The sequence below is a fragment of the Sinohyriopsis cumingii genome, chromosome 3 (assembly GCF_028554795.1).
Source record: "Sinohyriopsis cumingii isolate HCF-2022 chromosome 3, ASM2855479v2, whole genome shotgun sequence".
Lineage (NCBI taxonomy): Eukaryota > Metazoa > Mollusca > Bivalvia > Unionida > Unionidae > Sinohyriopsis > Sinohyriopsis cumingii.
In genome coordinates, this window is record NC_142963.1 from 121,286,014 (window position 1) to 121,308,572 (window position 22,559).

At 34.8% G+C, this 22,559-nt stretch overlaps 1 protein-coding gene across 1 annotated transcript in view; it reads right to left on the minus strand.

The window, feature by feature from the left end:
- The window catches only part of LOC149803740 (intraflagellar transport protein 140 homolog), a 107,471-nt gene that overhangs the window by 71,367 nt on the left and 13,545 nt on the right, over positions 1–22,559 (minus strand). Inside the window, exons 3-10 of the mRNA XM_089953498.1 lie at positions 20,749–20,970; positions 17,428–17,558; positions 14,450–14,601; positions 13,366–13,541; positions 12,377–12,465; positions 11,344–11,450; positions 7,170–7,312; positions 2,110–2,202 (exon numbers count right to left, since the gene is read on the minus strand). Of these exons, the coding sequence (XP_089809624.1) occupies positions 2,110–2,202; positions 7,170–7,312; positions 11,344–11,450; positions 12,377–12,465; positions 13,366–13,541; positions 14,450–14,601; positions 17,428–17,558; positions 20,749–20,970 (1,113 nt within the window). The remainder of the gene's footprint in view (positions 1–2,109; positions 2,203–7,169; positions 7,313–11,343; positions 11,451–12,376; positions 12,466–13,365; positions 13,542–14,449; positions 14,602–17,427; positions 17,559–20,748; positions 20,971–22,559) is intronic.

Consider the following 22,559-nt stretch of genomic DNA (forward strand, 5'->3'; position numbering starts at 1 on the left):
TGCGCAAAGTGCAGAAAACGACTTGCATTTGTGAACTTGCTTTTCCATACCAGTACAATATTTTTTTTAAAAAATAGGAAATTAATAACGAGTTCATAAACAAACACCATACCCATGAAAAACCCAAGAACTAAGTGCAGTAGGCCTGCAATGATCACGAGTCACTTTTATAATAAATAAAAAATAAAAGCTGAAAGCATGTACATTTCATACCCTTTCAATTTCCAGCTAATAAAGCAGACATTATTTACTAGTCAACTGATTGCGTCTAATAACACCACCAAGCCCAGTAAACATGTTGGCGGCTTTCGTTTTTTGATGTTCATTAAACTGTGAGAATCCTTTATCAACCACTGCATTGGCTGCTGCTTGTTTGTGTACGCAGTTAAAGAAGAACACATGTCGGCTATTGTTTGAGGAACGATTGTATACAGATTATTTGAAGACAATCACAAAGACGACTTAGTAGCTTTATTCATGGATCAGTAACAAGCAACAGTTCTGATAATGTTTATTTCGGCATAACACTTCAAGAACCTGGTGAAATAGTTAAATTTCAGAAGCCAAGCCACGATCACATTATATTCAAATTCATACTCGAACTCTTCCCAAAATGATAATAAACGTTTAACACACTATTTCTCATACCTTAAAAAAAAAGTATTTTCCTGGTAACAAAAAAAATACATGTACATTATTGAAAATTTCAGGAATCACACTACGATCATATTCTAAATCATTTTATACTCTAATTCATACACGATCTCTTCCCCAAAATGATAATAATTTGTTTGTTGCGCAAAGTGCAGAGAACGATTGCATTTGTGAACTTGCGTTTCCATAACAGTCAAATATTTTTTATAAAAAAATAGGAAATTAATAACGAGTTCATAAGTAAACCCCATACAAATATAAAACCCAATAACTAAGTGCAGTAGGCCTGCAATGGCCACGTTTCACTTTTATAAATAAAATTTAATTTAAATCTGAAAGCGTGTACAATTTCATACACTTTCAATTTCCAGCTAATAAAGCGGGCATTTTTTACTAGTCAACTGATTGTGTCTAATAACACCACCAAGCCCAGCAAACATGTTGGCGGCTTTCGTTTTTTTGATGTTCATTAAATTGTGAGAATCTTCTATCAACCACCACATTGTCTGATGCTTGGTTGTGTATGCAGTTAAAGAAGAAATACATGTCGGTTATTGTTTGAGCAACGATTGTATACAGAATTAATTGAAGACAATCACAAGGACGACTTACTGACTTTAATCATGGACCAATAATAAATAGCATTTCAAAAAATGTTTATTTTGGCATAACACTTCAAGAACCTGGTGATATTGTTAAATTTCAGAAGCTATGCCACGATCGTATTATATAAAAATTCATACGTGAACTCCCCAGAATGATAATAAACGTTTTACACACTATTTCTTGTACCTAAATTAAAAAAAAAATCTCGGTACAAGAAAAATACACATGTATTTAAAATTTCAGGAACCACGCCACGATCATATTAAATTCTAATTCATATGCGATCTCTTCCCCATAATGATAATACATTTTTATACACTGTTTCATGTACTTTGGAAAAAAAAACGTTTTTTTTATGTGTGAATGAATACAAGAAATTTCGGGAGCCACACCACAACCGTGTTATATCCGAATTCGCATTATAGCGGGGCGCGTTATAGCAGGGTTGCACTGTGCATGTGTAACATGTACTGTAATGTAACTACACATGTAACATGAACTGTAATGTAATTACATGTTTAATATATGTATCATAATATAACTACTCTGTACTGTTGCATAATTATGCAAAGATAAAAGCAGAAGCAAAGCAAGAAGTTCTGCCACCCCAACCCCCTTTGCTAAACTTTATTCTGAGATCCCCTCCCAATACAAAAAGTTGTGATGGGAATTTTGGGTCCCCACATGTGAGCAGTTGTGGGGATTGCTTGGGTGGCTGCTGCGACATTGGATAGAAACCTAAACTGATACAAATATTTAGGGTTTTGTAGAACATTTCACACATAAAATATTTATCACTCAAAGTGCTTTGGGTGGATTATTTTCAAATTTCAAAAAAATATTATTTACCTGATCCCGGAAGCTAGCACTCATAACATGCTCATTTAATATGAAGACATTTGCAATTGTACTGACGGCCAACAGATCTTTGTCTGATCCCCACTGGAAGAAAAAAATAAAACAATTGTACTGACAGCCAACAGATCTCTGTCTGATCCCCACTGGAAGACAAAAAAAAACAATTGTACTGACTGCCAACAGATCTCTGTCTGATCTCCACTGGAAGAAAAAAAAAACAATTGTACTGACTGCCAACAGATCTTTGTCTGATCCCCACTGGAAGAAGAAAAAAAAAACAATTGTACTGACTGCCAACAGATCTCTGTCTGATCCCCACTGGAAGGAAAAAAAAAACAATTGTACTGACTGCCAACAGATCTCTGTCTGATCCCCACTGGAAGAAAAAAACAAAACAATTGTACTGACTGCCAACAGATCTTTGTTTGATCCCCACTGGAAGAAAACAAACAAACAATAAATAAAGAAACACTGTGACAATTACAGCATAACAATCTTCTTAAAATTGAGCATCAAAATTGATGTCACCTTAGTTTATTAATTTGATAACATTAGTTATACACAATTGCTGTCACCTTAGTTTATTAACTTTATAACATTAGTTATACACAACTGGTGTCACCTTAGTTTATTAATTCGATAACATTAGTTATACACAACTGCTGTCACCTTAGTTTATTAATTCGATAACATCAGTTATACACAATTGCTGTCACCTTGGTTTATTAATTCGATAACATTAGTTATACACAATTACTGTCACCTTAGTTTATTAATTCGATAACATTAGTTATACACAATTGCTGTCACCTTAGTTTATTAATTTGATAACATTAGTTATACACAATTCCTGACCTTAGTTTATTAATTCGATAACATTAGTTATACACAACTGCTGTCACCTTAGTTTATTAATTCGATAACATCAGTTATACACAATTGCTGTCACCTTAGTTTATTAATTCGATAACATTAGTTATACACAATTACTGTCACCTCAGTTTATTAATTCGATAACATTAGTTATACACAATTACTGTCACCTCAGTTTATTAATTCGATAACATTAGTTATACACAATTGCTGTCACCTTAGTTTATTAATTTTATAACATTAGTTATACACAACTGCTGTCACCTTAGTTTATTAATTCGATAACATTAGTTATACACAATTGCTGTCACCTTAGTTTATTAATTCGATAACATTAGTTATACACAATTGCTGTCACCTTAGTTTATTAATTTGATAACATTAGTTATACACAATTACTGACCTTAGTTTATTAATTCGATAACATTAGTTATACACAATTGCTGTCACCTTAGTTTATTAATTCGATAACATTAGTTATACACAATTGCTGTCACCTAGGTTTATTAATTTGATAACATTAGTTATACACAATTACTGACCTTAGTTTATTAATTCGATAACATTAGTTATACACAATTGCTGTCACCTTGGTTTATTAATTCGATAACATTAGTTATACACAATTGCTGTCACCTTGGTTTATTAATTCGATAACATTAGTTATACACAATTACTGTCACCTCAGTTTATTAATTCGATAACATTAGTTATACACAATTACTGTCACCTCAGTTTATTAATTCGATAACATTAGTTATACACAATTGCTGTCACCTTAGTTTATTAATTCGATAACATTAGTTATACACAATTGCTGTCACCTAGGTTTATTAATTCGATAACATTAGTTATACACAATTGCTGTCACCTTAGTTTATTAATTCGATAACATTAGTTATACACAATTGCTGTCACCTTAGTTTATTAATTTTATAACATTAGTTATACACAATTGCTGTCACCTTAGTTTATTAATTTGATAACATTAGTTATACACAATTACTGACCTTATTTTATTAATTCGATAACATTAGTTATACACAACTGCTGTCACCTTAGTTTATTAATTCGATAACATTAGTTATACACAATTGCTGTCACCTTAGTTTATTAATTCGATAACATTAGTTATACACAATTGCTGTCACCTTAGTTTATTAATTTGATAACATTAGTTATACACAATTACTGACCTTAGTTTATTAATTCGATAACATTAGTTATACACAATTGCTGTCACCTTAGTTTATTAATTCGATAACATTAGTTATACACAATTGCTGTCACCTAGGTTTATTAATTTGATAACATTAGTTATACACAATTACTGACCTTAGTTTATTAATTCGATAACATTAGTTATACACAATTGCTGTCACCTTGGTTTATTAATTCGATAACATTAGTTATACACAATTGCTGTCACCTTGGTTTATTAATTCGATAACATTAGTTATACACAATTACTGTCACCTCAGTTTATTAATTCGATAACATTAGTTATACACAATTACTGTCACCTCAGTTTATTAATTCGATAACATTAGTTATACACAATTGCTGTCACCTTAGTTTATTAATTCGATAACATTAGTTATACACAATTGCTGTCACCTTAGTTTATTAATTCGATAACATTAGTTATACACAATTGCTGTCACCTAGGTTTATTAATTTGATAACATTAGTTATACACAATTACTGACCTTAGTTTATTAATTCGATAACATTAGTTATACACAATTGCTGTCACCTTGGTTTATTAATTCGATAACATTAGTTATACACAATTGCTGTCACCTTGGTTTATTAATTCGATAACATTAGTTATACACAATTACTGTCACCTCAGTTTATTAATTCGATAACATTAGTTATACACAATTACTGTCACCTCAGTTTATTAATTCGATAACATTAGTTATACACAATTGCTGTCACCTTGGTTTATTAATTTTATAACATTAGTTATACACAATTGCAGTCACCTAGGTTTATTAATTCGATAACATTAGTTATACACAATTGCTGTCACCTTAGTTTATAATTTTGATAACATCAGTTATACACAATTACTGTCACTTAGCTTATAAAGACTAGGTTCTTTTATTTGATAACACTGGTTAAACAAAACTGACAAATGAGTATTGTTTGTCTAAGATTTTGACTTTCAGATGGGGACATTTTTCCATATCTAGTTCTTTATCCGCATTTACTGCAAGCAGGCATAGCCAAAGCAAGTAATGACCTGTGTACTAATGGGAGATAGTAGCAAGTTATCATTACTATCTAGCTGGTGCCACCCCTACTGGTCCATCAATTGGATTATCTCTGTAATTACCTTCAATCAATAAATAAAGAAAACAATTCCTAGACTGAACTGTAAGGTTAATTATGCCAAGTATGTGCTGCCGTGTGCCTGGGTAGTATTAAATGACAGAAAAATAAGTAGTAAAATGGTAATGTTACAAAGTAAACAACATCAACATGTCAATTGTGTGACCAGTTTTGCTTTATTGCTTCTTCAGACTGAATTCAAACTGAATTAATACTATTGTTTATGTCATAAATACATTGTTTCTATGCAACCAATGTTATAAACAACATGATATAAACAAGATGACATCATAGATTAAAATCATTCTAATACATTCTTGCTATGATCTTAAATGCATAATTGGCATGAAAAATTGCATACATAGTAAGGATAAATGGCATTTAGATAGATAAAAATACATGAAGATACAAATATCTCTACTGAAAACTAAAGTAGAACTTTATGAATAAATTAAATATATAAATTAAAATAATTTATAAATTATAAAAATAATTCAAATTTCACTCTTTAAATTAACATAGTTTAAAGAACATAACATTTTGTGTTTGCTAATTTGATACTGACTTATAATTTAAAAAAATTAAAAACTTTGAAATCTAAACAATGATGTACAATATTCATTATTTTATCAATTCAATATATATCATAAATAATACATTACACATATTAAAAAAGTAACAAAAATGTATCTCTATTTATTTTATAGAACAAGAGTACATAATGAAGTAATGATAGGTCCAACCAAAAGACATAAAATTTTAACAAATTTCTTATCTAGTATGGAGTCAAAATTCCCATCAGAAATAACTTTCATGTGCATTATGTTGTGTAATTTTAGAACTAGTACAGTTTGAAAACACGCATAAATGCTATTTATCCAACATATGTGTATATTATATTATCTGCTTGCAGTCATTGTTTTAAAATGGACATGCTGGATATAAAAATGATTAAAACATTCATTATGTAGTCTTTTTAGTTCAAAATATAATGACTATACAATAAAGAATGTTCACTTTAAACATGGTTTATAAAAATTATCTGTCAAGAAGTTTTGATCTGAAATGTGAATCAGCAAAGCAAATTTAAACTTTTTGACCATTTGAGCTATGAATGTTTCATTCTTATAAATGTCCATATATTTGATGTCCTTGACTTGAAGGTTAATGGCTGTACACAAAATACATTTCTCTGCAATGATGCAAAGAAGTTATCTTTGAATTTGAAAAAAGATAGTCAAGGTTTTCATCATGGAATAACTCTCCCTCCAAGGGAAATGTACACCTACTGTTAAGTTTTAAAACTGGCCCAGACTGCAGTGAAATTATTTAATCCCTAGAGTAATGTGCACATTTGACTTCCACAATGCGAGTTTTACTTACAAAAGCATCTGCTGATGAAGCAAGAAATGGAAAATCTTAGGAAACTACATGTCCACAGGGTTGTACTGAATTCCTCCATGTAACTTTGTACAGTTCTCTCAAGTGAGTAATCAATTAAAACCAAATTTTGATTCCATGATCAATACTTCAACATGCTTTGGAATGTACATATTTACATCTGCATATATTAGCTGCTGGACTGGTAGCAGTAGCACTGCATATACATTTTCAAGGGTGGATAAATGAACACTAGTCCTCATTGCACGATCTCACCATCAAAGACAAGACACATACTGATTAGATACACCTCTTTAAATACGTATAGTGGACACTCTCTGGGAATGATAGCCAAGTGATGTGAAAATGGTATTTCTTATAGAGAATTCCAACATGTGAAGGGTTTCTCTAAAAGCAGTTTTAATTATACTATAGTTTTTAATAACTGTGTCACTAACCTGTATTTGCCTGATGGGTCCTTCCACTGTGGCAGGGGTCTGGAGTTTCCACTTCTGTTCACTGTCTACCTTTTTACCACCCAGAGGAGGGGCATATTTCCACAGGGCAATATTTCCCATGTTAGTACCTCCAGCTAGCACCCCTGTTGCAAGAGAATGCATTGGCATTTAATCTGACCCAAATTGTACACAGAGGCTAAATTAATTTGTATCAAAGTACTCTAACAAAGAAGATAATTACAGTAAATGAAGCCAGTCTGGAAATGGAATTTGTTCACATAACTATAGCTCTGTCTCATCTGCACTGCATACAAATTCCATGCCGGAGAAGAGTAAAAAAGTGAAAGAAACCAAGATTTGGAGTCAAATATATTTTTTCAATAATATTTACCCAATAACATTACCTAAGATAGACCACCCCTACCACATAAATCCAGCCCTCTCAAGCTAATTTCACCTATGGATGCTAAAAGTTGTCTGCCCACATATATGGCAGTCAGACAGGGTGATATCCCATGTGCTCAAGGACTAGCCTCAAATCCCATGTATACCTCAGTAACAACTAGAATGAAATGTACAATCTCTTAGTAGGACATAACTGGGGTGGGTGGGCTATAAGTGTATCACCATTATGATCAGGTAATTTAATATTAATCCAAAAAATGGTTTCTTCTTCCAACATGTTACCCAATCATGATACATAATACCTTAGAAGAGTAGGTGAGAGGTGGAGGGAGTTACATCCCCTTACTCTGGAGAGCCGATCATCAGTCCTGTAAATTATGTGAGTCTGTTTCTGGCTTGAAAAACCAGATGGAACTTATACACTGCATACATGATGATACATGGCTTTAGAAAACAGAAAAAATATTATCTCACAAATCCAGCACGTGTTGTCATGCTAAATCCCTAACAGACTGCCAAACAACCTTTACCCAGAAAGGTATCCTGTTGCACTGTGGCATTAGGTCCCACTAGATCTGGTATTACAGATCTCTGATGTAAAAACCAAAAAAAGATGACTCTGACCTCCATCCCAGGGCCTGAATAATCTCAGGTATGGAATAGTTTTGCTCTGATGCAATGCTTGTTGTGATTACCCTAACATCATAGACTGAAATGTGTAACAAGTTCATTTTTTTCTTGGGTTAATTCTCTGTGTGCAGAATGAATAACAAATCTTATCCTGGATGATAGCTCCTGCACTGAGATACTGTCCTTTCCATCTATCAGAGGTAAGTATAGTGGGAATGTCCCTCTCTGCACTGGCTTGTTTCTATTTAGGTACAACTTCAAAGGAGTTTCACCACAAAAGACTGATTGTCCATAATTAGGAGCCTGATCCTGGTAATGCATGGACCATTATGAATTATACTGACCAATGCCATGCCCATAGAACTGTAAATTGTTAGGTCCATTGACAATGATTGTATTTCACTGATTCTGCCTTCTGCAGCTAAGATGAATGGGAAGCAACTCTTGTATGTAAGATGAAACAATGATGCTCTTGAGAGCTGTTCATATGGTGATTTATTCAATCATGTCAGAACCCATGATTGGTTCCACTTTTGGCAAAGAGCCAATACCTTTGGGTGTGTCAAATAAGAATCTGACAGAAGATCAGAGAGGTCACTGCTTTGTCCTATATCATCTCTTCCATGATGTCACAGTGTCAGAGATTGTGGAACTGTAGCCTTTTATTGGGAGTAACAGTTGCACACCAAAGAGCTATAGTATGAAGTTAGCTATTTGGGTACTGATGGCTTAAGCGGAGAAATGTATTCTCATTCACACCACCATGAAAAAAATTCTCCACATTTGCTTTTTAAGGTTTTAAAAAGGAGGGCCTTCTTATCTCAATAATAATCTCAACAATTTGTTATAAGAACTGTTGGATCTTGAGTACTTGTTCCAGACAAACATTTAATCTGTCCAGAAAATGACAAACTTTTATGCAGACTTGCCACTGATGACACCCATTTAGAAACTTGGTTCCTCCTTCACTTCTGTGATGATTCACCACAGAGATGTAAAACTGAATGAGAATGCCTTTTCCATGTAGCTTCTCCTGCCACAAATGAAATGCTTTCAGTGACAAGGGTTTTGACATTCCCAGTCTGCCATGTCAGTGTCTACTGCTGTGGTTTAACATTGGTGTGGGTGTTTAACAGACTTTTCTACTAAAATCTGATAGTAGCCGTCCCTGCAAAAAGAAAAGTCTATTTACAATAGGGTCCTGCAATTGTCATTGTAAGCAGCCCAGTAAGTCAGCCAAACAACCAGAATGTGGTAGCAATCTGAACACTAGTTTGTCTTTCGTGATTAGCAGATCAACTTATGCTGGAATCCTGGACCAAGCTGTGAATGGAGGGGAATGTGGAGAAAACTCTTGTGGTAACATGCAAGAGACTTCTTTGATTGATGCTGGAAGGCAGAGACTTCTCTTGTCATTGTTAGGTCTAGCAAAGACAATAGTGATTGTGAGCGAAAACACTACTGTCCTTAGAAGAATGTGGTGATGCAGACGCCTCTTGTACAATCTGAGATACAGCTGATGAAGACTGTCTACAGAGGTAGCTAACCAACCTAAAAGATTGTCCTGATCAGAATAAGGTAACTTCCAGACCATAACTAAGCAAGTCCTCCCTTTGAGTACCATAGTCATACAAATCAGATGATTCTGTATCATAAGAGTACTGTGGCAATGAACTGGGCATAGACTGTACCGAGTATCTTGTTACCACACTGGGTATGCCGATCCATTGAGAGTGCCTGTGCTTTGGTGATGGGTAGGTATATTAGACAAAACAACATTCCTTCCATGGACTTTAAAGTTCAGATTCACTTTTGTACTAGCCTGCTGTGATCCAAAATGTATGTCTAAGTCTGGTTGTGGCAAAACATAGCCAATGTATTTTCCATGAAGTTCTTTATGTTGGGACAGGTTATGGGAAATTTGAGTTGGCTTGATATGTTCTTGATTTTGCTTGTATCAAGCTGTGTTGAACAGATGCAACATCAGACCTATTAGTTCCAGCAAAACTGGTTTGTCTAGTTGAGATGTCAAGGCTGGTGTGCCCTCTGATCACAATAATCATCCGACATTGTCTGACTTAGTATTGCACATGATCCAGACTGTGTAAAATGAAAATCAGAGCAGACATTATGATACAGCTTTATGAACTCAAAGAGTGTACATTACTGGGATACTACACTATATTGTTGAAAGTTACCCATAAGAAAGGGCCCATATGGCAGCCTATACAGGTACAAATACTGAATTGTCACTGTCAGTAACTATGAAGTGAATGCTATTATATAAATCTAGTGAAAACTTACTTGTAAGCAAGGCCCAATAGACTGCCTATACAGGTAATGTCCATGAACCATTGCTTTAAATAACTATGAAATAGATGCTATGACAATAAATTATCTACAGAAAACTTACCTGTATGTGTCTAACTGAATCAAAATGTATACAACAACATACATGCAGCAGCAACTAAAAATATCACTGCAAAACCCCGTTTTCTACAGACCAAATATTACTTGCACAATATAATAAAACTATTAAATATATTACATATGTCTCAAGCCTGCATTAATGACCCTATGCATATGTTTATAACAAAGTTATAATTCTACAATAGATAGAAAGAATTTGGATTCAAAAGAAAGGAGCACAAAAAAAAGTTGGAAATAAGGATGGAGAATATTTCCCTGTGAAATGAACTACTCAAACTTACTCCAATATTGAATATTTTTCTACAGTTCTTGAAGACAATTTATGAGGTCTCTCATCAAGTGAGAAAATTCTAACACGCACAAGTGGAAATAGTAACTTAAGTATACTTGGGATTTGGCACAGTACCTCTGTCATTGATGGGGTGGGGATGAGGGAAGTCACTGCCAAGTTTAATGGTGATCTTTTCAAAACAAGGGTATTAGCTGCAATAATGAGATTGTGTAAGAGATGGAAGAAGATACAAGCAACGAATGCTATATACACACCTGTACAGAGGCATGAGTATAACCAGTTGTCCTATTCATTTTAAGTTTTCTATTCCTGACTGATATTCTCACTGCTAGGTATTTCATTTTGTGACTTTATTCAAAACAAAACAAAACAAGAACTAAGAATAAAGCCAAATTAAAACTTTAAAGAGAGACTTACCCTTGGTTTGTGAGTAGGCTAGACACATTATGTTTTCATTAGGATCATAACCACTGTGCCCCTCCAAACTCAGAACATAGTTGTCCTCATTTTCAATATCTAACATCCTGCATGGTAAAAAAAGAAAATGAAGAAACTGTCTGAATCTAGCTCTCAATATGACTTGAGCAGAATCGCAAAAAAATGATACAATCAACTTTAAGAACATCTAAACTAAAAATGAATTCTTTCAACATAATGCAGATATACTATACATACTTGCTTACTGGTCAAATCTAACTGCAAAACTGTATGGAAACACATAATATGATAGCAGATTGGTGTGTATGTGTATGATCTGTAATTTGAAAGGAACTTTTAAAAAAAAAAAACAGTCATGTCTGCAGTGTGGCAGTTTATAATGATGTCTAGCACTGGGGCATCATGCCACAGACATGTAGCATGATGTCCCACTCAGTCAAATTATTCTGACACCATGCCTACCAGTCCTAAACCTAACCTCTTAATGCTGAGCACCTAGTGAGGCAGCTGTTAGTACCATTTTTATAAGTCTTTGGTATAACTCAGCCAGGGTTCAAACCTGCAACCTCCTACATCTGAAGCAGATGCTCTAAGCACTAGGCCGATAGCAGATTGGTCTATCTCGTTAGTAGCTGGACCAGAATTATATGCATGTATATATCACACATGTATTTTATTCTGGTGTAAAGAAAATGGAATATTCTTTAAATAAAATTAACTTGTACCCTAGTTTTCATCATAACTGTCTTCTGCATTGGAAACTTTTATAAAAACAATTACTATACTGTTACTTGCATGTCGAGAACATGAAATATGTCAAATTGTTAAGGTTCTGAAGGACAATCGGTGGTCACTGCACAATTTATTTGCAAATAACTCATTTGGCTCACCTGAATTGAATAGTATGAATTGAGTGGTAGAAAACTAGCATACTACAGTAAAGGATCTAACCATTGTTAAAAGTGTGTAAGTTGTTTCAAATATTTTTTTTAATTTTATATGCATCGCTTACCTAACAACCCCTTCCCCTGTGGCAGTGGCAAGAACACATTTTCCTGCCCATACAATCACAGGATTTTCTCCACGCCCACTGAGCTTCACCTAGAACAATTTAAAGTCATGATGAATCATGCATAAACAAAACAAAAAACATGCAGGCAGGTTACAAGGTCACAAATTCAACCTGTTTATAACAATCTCAGGTTTAGAAAATTTCTTCTTGATACCAAGTAAGGACTCAAGTCCAAATGATCAATCATGTTCTCTATGCACCTCTTCCTTGCAATGTTTGGATTTCTCAAACGCCTGTTAACAAGATCTACTGCATTTTAGAACTGGAGCAGTTCGATTGTTCAATATCAATCCAAATATTTACATTAATGAATGGCTAAAACTTGACCTTTAACAATACTGGACATAAACTGCATAAATTATGCTTTACTTAATATGCCAAAAACTGAATACATCCCCAGATGCAGTGAAGATGATACAGGTCAGATTACACATAAGACCATTAGAATACAGCATCTTCAGGACATTCTGTACTATATTTTTTCATTTTGGCCTTTGAGTTTTTAAATCTTAACTCCACAAAACTATTCTCTTTATTACAATTATCACTTTTTCTCTATGAAAGATTTTATATGAGTATAGACCAAATTAATTGGCAGGAGTGGTGTATAAACCTGTGTACATAAATAGCTGACTTTCAATAATCTCCTTTTATGAATTTCATAAAGTTTGTTAAGAAACTGCAATAGCTATCTTCTGATCATTCCATATAATAAATATACTAATTTTGGCAACTGATACAAAAATACTGACATTTCATACGAAATGTTGACTCAACTGAATTTTGACCATAAATTTAGTCAAAACATTTGTGGTAATGACCACTGAAGAGACCAGTTAAGAGCAATTGTTATGAACCAATGATCTTTATATATGTAGGTAATATGTCTTGATTATGTATAATGCAACTTATTAAACTTTGTGGATTACCTTTAGAACTTCCCTTGTCTCCCCTTCTGGTGAGACCGAATGCTCAGAAAGATGAAGACTTGCTGTCACTGTAAGGAGGATATTCCTCTCCTCATAGAACAGAAGCTTTAGAACTGGACCATCCACAGAAAAGAGTTGAAGACACTGTCCCCCTTCAGTCACATAATATACCCCGCCTGTCAGCAAACACAACATATATGTACATAAAGAGTAGAAAAAACCCAGTGGGAACAAGTTTAAAATATTAGCAAGAAATACAATATTCAGCATAGACAGATACAAAAAAGTCAAATTTCTCTATAAAGGATATAACAGAATTGTCTTATATAAAGAGATGTCCTTAATACTGAGGAAACTAGCTTTCAGAAAGTATTTAAGGAAGACCCCTGCAAAATGTGAAGTGTAAATACCACTTGTACAAAGTAGGGAGAAAACTCCAAAAGTTGTTGTTGTTGTTGTAGGGTTTAATGCCATTTTTCAGCACATTATAGGCTATATATGCTGTCTATCATACAAAAAATCATTACAAGTTTCATGAAGGTACCTCAAACAGTTTAGGAGAATGTAAGAAATTAAGAAAAGTATGATGGACACACCAACAAGCTGATATGAGTATAAACCCCAACAATGTCAATAAATTCATTATTTGCAGGGGGTATAAAAATGTACGTAAATTTTAGCTTGTCCTAAACTGTAGACCTTTATGAGCAAGGATCCTTGCTGGAGTTTTGCGAAAGGTGTCCTCTATCTCCCATAAATTCATCTAAGGAATATCCCTTTTATGAGATGACTATAAAATTATTTGGCCTCTGATATTATCTACTTGACTGTCTTCATTAAAGGAGGAAGAACCCAGGAAAACCATGGAAAGAACCACTGACCTATGAGAAGCTACTGGCAAGCTTTCTCACATACCCACATTAGCCGAATCCGAGACTCGAACCCACACAGACAGAGGTGAGATGGCAGTGATCCGTAACGGTAAGCGCTTTAGACCACTCGGCCACTCAGGGCCCCCTTCATTAAAGGATATATAAGTATAAACTTGAAGGAAAAAAAGCAATAAGAAATATTAGTATCATACCACTAGCACCACCAACAAAAAAGCTTAATGCCTCTTGTGGTCCCAAGGTATGTGACGTCATTTTGGCATTGCCCTTTCCCTTCTTCCAGTTGAACATGTCTAAGGCACTCTCATCTCCACTCACAGCTGCTCTGGCAAGCTGGCTTATGTCACTGTTAAATAAATAAAACAGAATTAATGAATATATAAATAAATCAATACTGAAATATTTAAACATATCTTAAGTACAGAAACGAGATACAATCTGATGCAGACTAAGAATATGGCATAAAAAGAAGTTATACACCCTTAAGGACACACGGTACTAATTACATGGAAAAATCGGAACCACCCTAGAAATGGGTGAACATAAAATAGAGCGTGGGTTCGGGTGGCCAGGATTGGTTGATAAGGAAAGTTATTTTGAAGGAAAAATAATCTTTTGAGACCTTATCATAGTAGTAATTTAAAAAAAATAGAGACATTGTTTTTTTGATGGAATTTCAGTCCTTTAATAGTCTCGAGTTTGGAACACTCATTATTGAAATTAGCACCTGACACTTTGGTGCAGAATTGAAAGCACATTCCAAACATGTGTAGGTCCAGAAAATGCAGCAGCTCATATCCTTTCTTTACACAGAAGCTGTCATCCAGGTTTCATCTATACTGATAACTGATAAATATATGCTTGATCATGAGCACTCAGAAATTTAAAGTTACTGTATTTTAAATATAATGTTTCCATAGGTTTACTATGCATAAAATAGTCCAGGTACACTGCTGTTGCTGTGGAGGTGGATGTCTTGAAGTGGGATAAGGTGCAGTGCAACATCTTTGTGAAGGACCAAGGACAGAGGCTAAGGCCAAAGAGAAGGACTCAGAATTGGTACATTGCCCTGCAGTAGCTGAAGCAAAGGAACTCATGAGATTTTTGTTGTTGTTGTTCTAGGGTTTAGCGCCATTTTTCAGCACAGATAGGCTATACATGGTGGCCAGTATAACTGGTGGAGGAAGAACCCTGGAAAACCCAGGGAAGAACAAACGACCCACGATAAGCTACTGGCAGACTTTCCCACATACCCACGCTAGCCGAGCCTTGGACTCGAACACACGCAGATAGAAGTGAGATGGCAGTGATCCAGAACAGTGAGCGCTTTAGACCACTCAGCCACTCAGGGCCCCCAATTCATGAGATACCATGTGAAATGCATGAGAGAGATCAAGACTTATTGTGTATTCATCATGCTGCACTAAGAGCTGAATGAACCTTGCTGTCTAGGAGTGTTGGATTCAGATGTGGCTGAGATTTTCACCTACGGTTAATATAATCAGGTAATGCATTCAACAGACAAATAGATATGTTGTCCATTGATTACTTTTATTATAGTTAGCATCCTTTTTCAAAATGGAATGTCGGCCATCCTTCGTTGCAACAAGTGCTGCACTATCTGTTGCAGAATATCCTTTGCATGATTTTGACCTGCTGATAAATCATTACTTGTACAAACTCATCTAGAAAATTCAGTACGGCTATAGAGCAGATGCTTGGTTTTAGCTAAGGCTGAGAAAAGATAAATGTTTGATTGCTAAAGATCAAGCTTAGACTTTAGATGGTGCTCTGCTAAATTTGCCTATTTTTCTATTGTTACAACACCAGACTCTTACAATCAAACATTCAACTTCTGCTTACATCAGTACATTTGTGTGACTCTTTTCATATGTTTTTGGGGATTAAGCAGCACAAAATATTAGATTAATAAGAATAATTAAGAAGTATTAAAGGTCTGATATGTAAGTGCTGACAATACATGACAAGTCATGGTCAAGAAAAGAATGGTCCTGGACCTTGGATCACCATAATTTTCAGGCACTGCACCCAACCCATAGCTTTCTGAGTTGCAAAACTTGAACACAAAATATTTTTAAATTGGTAACAGTGTGTTGCCACCAGAAAGTGATACCAATGTCTCACTACACTTACGCTCAAGTGAGACAAAAAACTCACAAGGCCAGGGTCTGCATGTTGAGACCACAATCAAACGTACTGTTGTAAATATATATGATTCTGACCCATAAGGTCCAAAGATTCAGCAAGCACATCGCAGAATGAATAAACTTCATGATGATTCAAGAAAAGCTTCATGAAAAACCCATCAAGGAAATATAAGCAAATTAAAAATTCTAACCAAACACAATTTTTCATCGATTATCACCTTGCCCCCACTGTCAGAGGCATGTCAATGGGGTGAGCAAGTGAGCAAGTATGTACCAGAATGAATTGTCTTAGCTTTATAAGGATTTATTCCAAGTATGAAGAAAATCTGTCAAGGGGGTTTCTATGACTGAACTTGACTCAAAGGTCAAAGGAGCAAGCAAGCATTTGTAGAATGAATTTTCACAACTTCATCATAATTCACAGTAAGTATAAATTGAACAAATCAAGGGGTTTAGTATCCCAGCAAGTTATTTCCTGCCATTTTCTTTTATTTCTATTAGACTTGTGGCAGAGAACATATGAGGACATGATCTGCACTACAATGTCAGCTTTGTCATGCAGGTGGATTATTGGGCCATATTGAATGACCAATGAGTATTTTCATTTAGGATCAACTAGTCCATGGGATGAATGTATACATTTTTCATAGCAATCCTCGATGTAGTTTAGTATGAGTAGCGATAACAAATAACAAATGTGTGCTAATGGAAGGATGGCCATCGGATGACAGATGATGGATGGACACCAGACTATCCCAAAAGCTCTTCTGGTCTAAGACCAAACAAGCTAAAAATGAACAGTCTTAGCTTCATAATGACTTGAGCCAAGAACAATTACAAACTATAAGAGGTTAGGAAATATAAGCAAATGGAAAACTTCAAACCAAACAAATTATTGATGACAAAGCTGACTCCACAGCCAGAAAGGTGACTGCTATGTCCTGCTTCATCCAAGTGTAAGCTAAAATGTGGTTGGTTATCTCTGCCCTTTGAGGTGGACTTACTTGCTCGGGTCAGGTGGTGGGATGGGACGTAGAATGACTTGAGTTAGAGGCTCCTGGACGTGATGCTGATGGATAGGATTCTGCTGTAGACGTCCTTTACTATCTGCCTTCCATACCATCAAGACTCCAGACTATTTCAAGTAGAAATAAGTGAAATAAGTAAATACAGTAATTTATTTGCAATCCAATTTACCCATCAGATTTCTGAATAAAATAAGAATAAAATCTGCTTTCTAGATTTGCCAATAACTATTAAGTTCTTGTCAAAATAATACAAGTGAAGACAAAAGCCTCTCAAAGGGACTGATGTTCTACTGGCCGAAAACAATTTCCAGGAATTCAAGATAAGACCATGTGTTACTTTTAAACTGCTGAGCACTGAAACCATCCATGATATACTTAAAATAAACTCCATCATAGAAAAGGAGGTTATAAAAGATATATTCTTACGTGACTGAGTTAACATGTTCGTAAGATACCAAAAAGTGCAAGACAAAATTCTGTCATAGTCACAGACCTTGAAACTGATATCATTGCTAGAAAATAATTCCCAGGGCTCTGGAATTTGTTTGTCCCAAGCACTCATCCCAGAGATGAGTTGGAATGGATACTCATCCCTGCCATTACTTTACATTCAACATGATACGCATACCAACCACAAAACTTGTGCTCTTACAAAATAAATGCACTGGCACCTGATGCATGATTGATACTGTCAATGGTCCAAACCATGAAAATATTATATTCTAAGTGAAGAAAGCAGGTTTAACACCCATCTAACCTAATATGCAACCCCTCAGATATATAAGACACAATATCTGCAGTCACATCTAGCCCTTGATTTCTTAAAGAATTTTTCATTTACAGTAGTCTAGGTGCCATTTTACTGTAAAGAAAGTCATTTTTCAACATGCTTAGACACATTTTTAGGAGTTGGACATAAAACGTTAATGTCAGAAAATTTCAGAATTTCTTAGTTTTTTTGTCAGGACAAATAGTCTTGTGTTCACTCTAGGTCACCGGTATTTTCAACATGGTTCTGCTTTATTCATACCTTGCCATGAAAAATATTTCAGTAAGTATACAATTACTTTTCAAACTTAAATGTTGCTAACTTACATCTGAAAAAGTTTCCTCAAATGAACCATCTTCTATACTGTGAGTAAATTCATTCCAGTTTAACCTCAATTTATAGAGCACTAATCAATGGTGCTTATAAAAAAGGATGATTGCTAACTTACCACAAAGACATGGAAGTTTATAACATCACGACTCCAATTAAATTACAATCAATCATGTGTCTCGACAATATGTCCTTTATAAACTGAACACAATGGCATGCACTGAGTAAAAGTCTGTGCCAATCAGTGGAGACACTGAAAGTGCTTATTCCAATTTTTTTTAGGTCTGCAACATTTTTCTTGATCTGGCATAACAAAGCATTGATGAAGCTACATTTTTTAAAATACAAATGACTTGGATATTGTGATTGGATTTTTAACATAGCTTTAATAATTTTTCAGTCATATTGCTATGATGTCTGCAATGTGGCAGTTTATAGTTATGTCTAGCACTGGGGCATCATGCCGCAGACATGTAGCATGATGCCCCACTCAGTCACATTATTCTGACACTAGGCCGACCAGTACTAACACTAACCTCTTAATGCTGAGCGCCAAGCAAGGCAGCTGTTAGTACCATTTCTGTATGACTCGGCTGGGGATCGAACCCACGACCTCCCACACCTGAGGTGGATGCTCTAACCACTAGATTACTGGAGCGGTCACAAAGGACTTAATGTAGCCCTGTCTAACTGGACAAAATAAATCACAAGATTTTGACATTCTCTGGCTCTTATCTTACCACAGGTCTAACTCATAAAGATGTGGTGATAAGCTCCTTGAAAAGGAACATTTCTCCACATTGGATGGATGCCGAGATTACTGAAGGTGTTACTGTAAATGTGAATATCATTAAGAAAATGGGGGCTATGTGTGAAACTGTAACTTTTCAATTTAGTATACAAACCTCGTCTCTTATCATCTATTAATATATAAAGGACCAAGGACTTCAAGGGTTTAAACCACTGTTGTCAAGCCGAACATGTCTTCATGATATGGACCCATTTTACTGTTTTAGTATCAACTTTGCACTTAGAACCTGTGTACAAATCAAAGTCAGCTTTTTTTGTGACATGATCTGTACTTAAAAAAAGTAGCAATATATGCAAAAGAATAATCAATTAAGGATGCATTCTAGATGAGAAGCAATGCTGAACTTGGCTACTTGTTATAGGTAAAAGATGCACTCAGTTTTATTTTCAAATTGCAAATCTGCACCTATTAAGACCAGGGACAAGTAAGGATCAAAGTTTCCCTCATCACAGCCAATTGTTACCTGGTCAGGACAAGTGGTTTTCCTAGGCCCTGCATTCAACTTGTCTCTAACAACAACAAAATATACCCATGTGTTAAGTTTGATTAAACCTATAATTAACACGGTTTTGAAAATAAAATGGCATGATTCAATGTATTCATAAGATATATCCATAAAATGGATTTGAGAAAAAGAAATCCACTCTTACCTCTTTGTGTTATCATGCTCACAAGCCAGTACAGCTAAAAACTTGTGTCAACACCTTAAACTCAGTGCCAGAGTACTGACTATTAACTTGTTCATTGGAATGTAACTAAATATTAAGTATGGTCAAAAGTCACATGTATATACAAGTTTTCTTAAACTCAAACCACATAAGCATACCATTACTGAATAGACAACATTAGGGTGAATTACTGGGAAATTCTTGTACAAACAACGATATTTCATTGTTAATTACAATACTGCTAAACTGTCTTATTGTTGTAACATCTAGAATTTATGTCAAAATATGTTTCGGAGGTGCTGGTACAATGAACAATCTCCTAACAAAAAGTCTAGTCACATCACACTAGGTCATGGCTCTGATGTTTTCATAAACCTGTATCATATTCTTTATGCCAAACATAAGATCAGCACGTATACAAATTTATTCCAATAAAATTAATGACACTGATTAAATATCATCCTTGGTCAGAAATCTCTCAACTGTTCCATACATTTCATCTGAAATTATTTTTTAAATTTAGGATCTTTTGTATACAGTAAATATTTTCATGACATTTCATTTTTTTTCTAATAGAATTCTGTAAATTAGCTTCATTTTGCAACATTAAATTTTGATAACTAGCTTTGGCAAAACATCTACTGAACAACAAGAGTAAAATAAATAAAATGTTAATCATTTGAGAATTTAAGCTCATGAATATGTGTAATTTATGGTACCTTGTCCCCTGAAAGTAGACGAGTTCCACCTGAGCTCCAGTACAGAATGGTGATGGGCGTCTTGTGGAGAGGAAGAGTTTCATGCAGCTCTCCATCCACCTGGTTCCATATCAACAACTCACCATTCTCCCATCCAACTGCCACAATTTTCTTCCCTGGATGCCAGCTCACTGATGTCGCCTGGCAGGACCTTTGTAATGCAACATTCAGAAGTTTCTCACCCTGTAACAAGTCAAACTTACTTTGGTGAAAAACATAACTGTCATGCAGATTTTCTTATATAAAAAAAAACAAAAAACAAATGCAACTTTAAACCTTTCTATTTAACAATGGCTGTTTGTGAGATTAACAACCTTTGGTACAATAATACAGAGTGAAAAATGTTGACTTTATATTATAGAGGTTGCAAAGCACAACCATTCCAAAATATCCTTTTATGTTAAACAATAGCTCTTCATTAAACATTCAGTTTCAAATGACAATATTTACGTGTATCCACAGACTTTTGATCCAAAAACTAGTCATCTTATTCCAGGAAGAAATAATGGGCCAAAATAGATTATTCCATTAAGAGGGTACAAAGTTTTAAGTAATGATATGGTTAAATTTGGTAAAATAAATACGGAAGAAAACATTTAATACTTACACTATTTAAATACTTTAGGAGCACAACCACTATCTCATAAATCTTACAATCCAGAGCTAGATTTTAGCCACAAAAAAAACCTAAAAGATTTCTACCCATTTAGGTGGAAGTCACACACTAGTGATCTCCCCTTGGATGGAGGGACAAGTGCCAAATCCCATCCATACTTCAGTTACTATCAGAGCAGATATGCATGCTGTCAGTAACCTGTAACTGGGGAGGTTAGGAAGTGTGCCTGTATTATGACTGGATAAATATTGTCAAAGAATCATATCCGACTTCAAGAATTTGCTTTCATCTTAAATGTTACCCAATCATGATACCACATCAGATTAGGTAGAAGGTCTGCAGTAAATTGTTCACAATAGCCATTCTAATTCAACTCACCCACCCCAAAAATTCCCTATATAAATATATCCTGCATGTAAGGTCACTGCCTTCTAGTTCAACAGCCAGATGGTCTTTCCCTGCCTTACGCAGTCATTAGCACATATCTATAGTGACCACTCAGTCTATGCAAACAAAATTTTCACTTCATGAGGCATTGCTTAGATAATGGAATATCATGTGAATTAATGTGCAAAAATTTCTTATCATGCATGTACTTGTACTCCAGCCACATCGACAATGAAGTGCTCAGGAAAACCACTCATCCACTTCTCTGACCAGGTTTAAATTTGCTGGGCAACATAAAACTAAAATAAATGCGGATTTGCACCTTGAGAATAAATCTGAGTAAATTTTCTACCCTTAACAAGTACCGAAGTTCAATACTGCTGAACATTTGGTGTGTATCAGTTATAAATAACTGATACCTAATTTGCCTACTTGTTGTCAGTTCAGAACATGTTGCAATGGAAATTACTTCTTTTTTCAAATATGGGAACCTGACGTAAGCCTGATACAAACTTGGGTAAATATACAGTATGAACATATGTTGCAGTTTCACACTCAGCCTTTGATTCTGTAATGGTGTCATCATTTACAGTAACACTATTCAGTATGTTAGGCTTTATTCTGATGTGGAGAAAGATTCCCTTTCAGAGAGCTATCACCCATCTTTATGAGTCTGACCTCTAAAAAGAGAATGCCAAACTCTGTGTGATTTTTGTGGTTTTAGATCTGGTCAGGCAATGTTACCATAGCCACATGACCGATATTTTCA